The 5,997-nt window shown below is 42.9% G+C and overlaps 1 protein-coding gene and 1 pseudogene across 1 annotated transcript in view; one reads left to right on the top strand and one right to left on the bottom strand.

Moving 5' to 3' along the window:
* LOC109837001 (protein Brevis radix-like 4) overlaps positions 1-1,536 on the top strand; it is a 3,459-nt gene extending 1,923 nt beyond the window's left edge. Inside the window, 5 exon segments of the mRNA XM_020405077.1 lie at positions 1-322; positions 411-508; positions 511-541; positions 642-1,067; positions 1,171-1,536. The exon segment at positions 1-322 is cut by the window's left edge and continues 4 nt beyond it. Of these exon segments, the coding sequence (XP_020260666.1) occupies positions 1-322; positions 411-508; positions 511-541; positions 642-1,067; positions 1,171-1,249 (956 nt within the window). The 3' untranslated portion in view covers positions 1,250-1,536.
* The window catches only part of LOC109837000, a 10,524-nt pseudogene continuing 7,449 nt past the window's right edge, over positions 2,923-5,997 (bottom strand).

Below are 5,997 nucleotides of genomic sequence, written 5' to 3'. Positions count from 1 at the left end.
ACCGCTACAAGAGCCGCAGCTTTCGCCACCATCGTGGGGCCTACTCGGACGCGGAAGACGACGCGGGGTCCAATGGGGGAAGACAGTACGCCGGTTACCTGAGGGCAGCGAGCTCGAGCTCGACGCCGGCGTGGGACTTCACGAGCGTGGGGATCGAAGGGGCCAAGGCCAAGTGGAACCCTCAGCAGGATGAGGATTTGGCGATCGAGGACGGCAATGGAGAGCCCAAGGAGTGGACCGCCCTCGTTGAGCCTGGGGTCCAAATTACGTTCGTGTCCCTCCCCGCCGGCGGTGGGAATGATCTCAAACGCATCAGGTTCAGGTTAGTTAAACGGTCGCTTAGTCGTTGGTCAGGTGTTTGCTTTGATTTAAGTTGGTGTTGGTTAATGAATGTTGTTGTTATATCGCAGTAGGGAGATGTTTAATAAATGGCAAGCGCAGAGATGGTGGGGGGAGAACTTGGACAGGATAATGAGCTTACAACGTGCAGAGGTTCAGCAGACAGCTCTTCCGGACTCCCTCACTGGTCTGAAGATGGAGAAGGTCGGTGCTCTTGTCTCTTTGTTCTTTGTTTTTTTTTCCTCCCTGCTCCCGGGGTTCAGGGTCTCTGGATCATAAACCTTGCTTTTTTTTTTCAAACAGAGGGAATCGTTTTATTCTCGGGTGGGCTCCACGAGGGAGAGCCCGGTCACTCCACCCTTCGCTAGGGACAGAATGATGCACCGTAGCAATTACAGTTATAGGGCTCCTTCAACTTCTTCAAGTAGGACCGGAGGCGGAGGCGGAGCGGTGGTGGTTATTTTCCAGTCGTGCCGGACCCGACGGAGCACATTTTGCCGCACCATCTGTTTCATCACCACGCGGCCGTGGCTTCGGCAGGCGGGGAACTCGTCAGTGGACGCGTCAGAGACGACGACGTCGTCGAGGGACGAGGCGGCGTCGGTGTCGGTGAGCAATGCGAGCGACGTGGAGGTGAACGAGTGGGTGGAGCAGGATGAGCCCGGGGTTTATATTACCATCAGGGAGCTGGCTGATGGGACTAGAGAGCTTAGAAGAGTGCGATTCAGGTACTAATCGTGTAGTTAACACGCATTAATAAAAACATTAGCGACAGGGTTTAATTATACGTGACGTCGGATTGTTGATGTTCGTGTTTGTGTTTGGTTGCAGCCGAGAGAGGTTTGGGGAGGTACACGCGAAGTTGTGGTGGGAAGAGAACAGGGAGAGGATACAAGCGCAATACCTCTAGAAGAAGGATAACAAAAGGAGGAAGGAAAAACAAAAAGAAGAAGAAGAAGAAAGTAATTTGTTTTCCTCGTGATCTTAATATGGTTGTCGTCTGAAACCGGGTCACTTTTTGTGAGAGGTCTCTATCGTAATCCGGTGCTATCTATATATATTGTATTAGGGATATAGGCTTCTGTTCTTTCGTTCTTTGTCTATTTCTCTTTTGTGAACCATCAGCTGTTCAAGCTATTGGAAATATGGAGTTGGGGGGGTTCAAGTGCTCTAATTAAATGAATCAGACTTACAGAACCTTTGTGTTTCTCTGTTAACTCAATCTCGGTGCTCTGCGTTGATCACGATGTAAGGGTCTTGCGACAGGTTTATTATCTATAAAGACTCCAGAGGATCACGTAACAATTTTTTTGTAGGATTACAAATCTCGGTGTAAAAGTTTTCAATGCCGGTAAGGCTCGTAAGCAGCCGGTTCGAAGTTTCAAACAAAGCATCTCTTTGTACAGAACGAAGGGGCAGTGAACGATTCCTCGAGAAATCCAGCAACCTTCACGAGCATTGAACGATTCCTCGAAATCTAGCAACCTTCACGAGCACACGTATAAAGCTAAGAAATGTACATGCTACAAGTTTCAGGTAACTGCTGCTTTGCCTTCAGAACAGCGAAGAAATAAAAGAAGAACCAAGAAAACAGAGTGACAAAGCTATTTCATCCCCACCGTAAAACAGTACAGCACTATATGCTTATTATCTCATGTCATGACCCCCGATTATATATCTTGTGGGCGGATCAATTACAGGCGAATCGGAGTATTCGGTACAAATTAAGAAAAACGAAACTACTAATAACTTGCACTTCTAAGTAGAACATTTCAGAAAGTTTTAAAGAAAAGTACGATGCAGATCGTCACATCCCAGTGTCCCAAGCCAAACTGGATTCAAAAACGCACCATTGAGAACATCAAGCGCCAAGACACAAAAAACGTAAGGATACCATCTATCTATCATATAATGTGTTCTCAACCCATAACTTCTCTTGAACAATGCCTAGCAGAGGGCATATCATAAGACACCACAAGGTAGCCGGCCTTCATGGGTGGCGCCGTGGCGGCGGCGGTGGCGGCTTGCAAAGGCGCTGCTGATTCTTCTGCTGAGCGCCGGACCTCACTCTCATCCGTGACAATTTCATAGTCACCTCTAAAATCTTGTCCGAACGGGCAACCTTCTTCTACGACAGACAATTTCATAGTCACCTCTAAAATCTTTTCCGAACATTCTGCTGAGCGCCGGACCTCACTCTAATCTGTGACAATTTCATAGTCACCTCTAAAATCTTTTCCGAACATGCAACCTACTGCTACACAGGGCTTTTCTCAGTACCATCTGAAGAAACCTTGACCTTGGCGCTGCTCAAAAGTGCTGCTAAGTCACATGAAAGAACGCACAAAACTCAGCGCATGATTTTAAGACCAGATGCTCCTCAAATGACGAAATATCGTGTGATTGGTTTTGATTAAATTTCTAATAGCATACGCATTAATTGATTAAATAAAATTTCCTATAATTAGAGAGAATGTTTTTTTCCTTTTGTTAGTACTTCAATTCAAACTCATTTCAAGTGGTTTACGAAAATTATTCATTTAAAGAACACAGACATGTGATTAAGATGTGCACATACACAGATGGAACATCGAGCATGCTCAATGGAAATAACTGGAGAGAATCAGTGAGAAAGAGACACGTAGGTGTCCATTGATTCAACACTAGGTCATTCACAATCCGTTTTCATTTATGGTCGGGCATCATTTCTATCTTTCTTTCCTCACACGAGGGAAACTAAGAACGTCTTTCTTCCCCTTTCTCATTACTTTTCATTTATGGAAATAATTGGAGAGGGTAGAGTGAGAATAGTTTCTTATATGCAAACGTCTGAGACCTTTCCATCTTGATAGGCAGAAAATATACAAATTTTTTTATCAAGAACTAGTTACTTGCCAGGTTTCTGCCTAGCTGGAAGTTGATATTGAGGTTGTTGTTGAGGTTGTCTCGAACTATTCTTCATGAATCTTGCGCTTTTCTCAGGTTCCTGTGGATGAAAAAGGATTAGACCGAAAGATTTCATAATTTAAACTAAGACAAATGAATGATCTACCAACCTGATGATCCGTATACAACTTCCTCTGTGCTGCTGCAATAATCAATAGAAGGTGATGCTTGGTAACGCAAACGGACAGATTAAGAAACAAAAACAAAAATAAGATTGAAAAAATTCATCTTACTCCCTCCAACAAATCCCTGGCAGCAAATTCCAATGCCTGACTACGTACCAAGCTCTCCACAATATGTGGAGTCCCCCTCCTTTAGCTTCAGCTAAGCATTGGGTTCCAGGCTGCATCTACAGAACCATATTAATAAGCACAAGAAATACCTGTCTTCGCAGAATGGCTTTGGCGGGAGCAAATTGCAAAGAGGTTTCACGCATGATAGAGCATCAGTACAGTAACTTCTTGCACTCTTATGGTTCAAAGCAAATATATTCCCAAATATAAGACAAAACATTTGCATCAAATCATAATACAGAACTACAATATCAAACAAGTACTCAAGAACCAGGAATCCCGAGGACAGTGGAAATAATGCAACCGACCAGATGGAGATGTTTTAGGAACTCCCATAGCTTTCACACGAAGAGAGGTGGGGTGTTAAAGCAGGGCTGTCACAACTACAAGCAAGGAAACTGCCATGATAAATACTTGACACATATAAAAGTGTCGTTTTATTTGTAAAAGATTAAACAATAGTAACACAAATAAAAAGTATAGCCTGACGGTGCTCGACACAACTGTCAACATCGGCCTCCTCTACTTCCTCTTACTCAACACAATCCCTTTGAGTTCCTACAACAGTCTTTTACCGCACTCCGCTTAAAGCTAGGTTTTATGTCGACTCCGACGACGGAGGATCAGGAGGACGAGTCATCTCCTTCGCCGATGTTTGCGCCTTGGGATTTATCGCCAGCCAGGATTATTTTTTCGCCCAGGACAAAAAAAATTCCTGGCTACGCCACTGCTCACGAACCAGGAATCCCGAGGACAGTGGAAATAATGCAACAGACCAGATGGAGATGTTTTAGGAACTCCCATAGCTTTCACACGAAGAGAGGTGGGATGTTAAAGCAGGGCTGTCACAACTACAAGCAAGGAAACTGCCAATGATAAATACTTGCAAAGGAAAATACATTTAAGTTCATGCAAGCTAAAAATACCAGCAAATATTCGGTCATTCAGTGAGCACCTGGAAGAAAGAATGCCGAAGGACATCTGCTGCTGTGGGCCTCTTGCTGGGATCCCAGGAGCAGAGCAACTGCACACACGTTGAACACTAGAATAAGACTGAAGACGGAATAAGTCTACTTGAGAAAGTAAACACAAGTGCCGCGCTTCTTGCATCTCACATGCATATTGACTAAAAGTATCAGATAATGTCAAAAATACTACACTTTTATAGGCTCAAACGAATGCATTAATCTGAAAATTTGATCTTATCGAAATAAGGTTAATTGCTTCCTCACTCGCTGATGGTATTAGCATTGAAAGATGTACACTCGAGCACTGCGATTGAATTATCGCAAAAGAAATAAGATACCAATCCAAATGCTGTTTCATTAGAGTTGAACGAACAACAGATATGACTGACAAGAATAAGCATGCTAAACATAAAACAAGAAACATTGAGCATAAGCATTTGGAGCAACCATAGTCAATTAAATGTGAAGGAAGCTGAAACAGGGATGGGAATCTTGATTCTACTGATTACCCAACATAACCCCAAAGCATGTTTGTGCAAAGCGTTAAGTGGGTATAGTTCGTAAACAGGTGAACCCTTTTAACAAGTTGCGACAAGTCTTGGACATGAATGGGTTGCGTACATGTGTGAGTCTTTGACCTAAACTTGTGCATGATTAACAAGGATAAACATAAAACCCCTTGCTTTGCTTAGCCCTATGAGCATCTCATTATCCAGTAGAACACGGCCTCATATACTACTACTGAATCCTCGCACTAAGTCCTCACAGCTCCTCCATCCTCGACATAGCATCATCTCAAGAATCCAAGGTCTTTTCAACAAAGGTATTAAAATCAAGGAGAATTTCAAGCAGGGGATTTCCAGAAGTAATCTCATAAGAGCTGTGGAGGACCATCTGCATCTCCAGCTGCCTGCACAGATTCAAAGTAATTTCGAGAAGGGCAAGCATTGAATCATTGTTGACCTGCTCTTATTTCCTTTACCTCCAGAATAATTTTTTTTTCTAATTTTTCTACAAAATCATGACCAAAATAGTTTTGAGTTCAGTGAATTAGGATCCAACATTGAGAATTAGGTTATGTTATTGCTCTGAACATTCATATGATTTCTGCAATTTGTTTAGGTCTTTAACTACGATTGTTTGTTTTGCGTATTTGATTCAGCCATTTAAGGTATGATATGCTACTTGTATCTCATACTTTGGAATCATTTTTTTTCTGTAATATCTTCTCTGGCTTATAAGTTACGGATTAGTGTTTTGGAATAATGAATAATGTGAGATATTGTTGACATATTAGTAATATATATGGACTTATTTGTAATTTGTGTAGGGGCCTATATAAGCCCAAGAGATCTCATAATAAGAGTAAGGGTTTTCAATTCATCTTGGTATTAGAGCTAACCTTAGCCGCCAAAACCCCATCCCCTTCCTCTCCCCCCTCCCCCATCTCC

This window comes from Asparagus officinalis, chromosome 4, assembly GCF_001876935.1.
Source record: "Asparagus officinalis chromosome 4, Aspof.V1, whole genome shotgun sequence".
NCBI classification, from domain to species: Eukaryota; Viridiplantae; Streptophyta; class Magnoliopsida; order Asparagales; family Asparagaceae; genus Asparagus; species Asparagus officinalis.
This window is presented reverse-complemented; position numbering and strand designations above follow the sequence as displayed.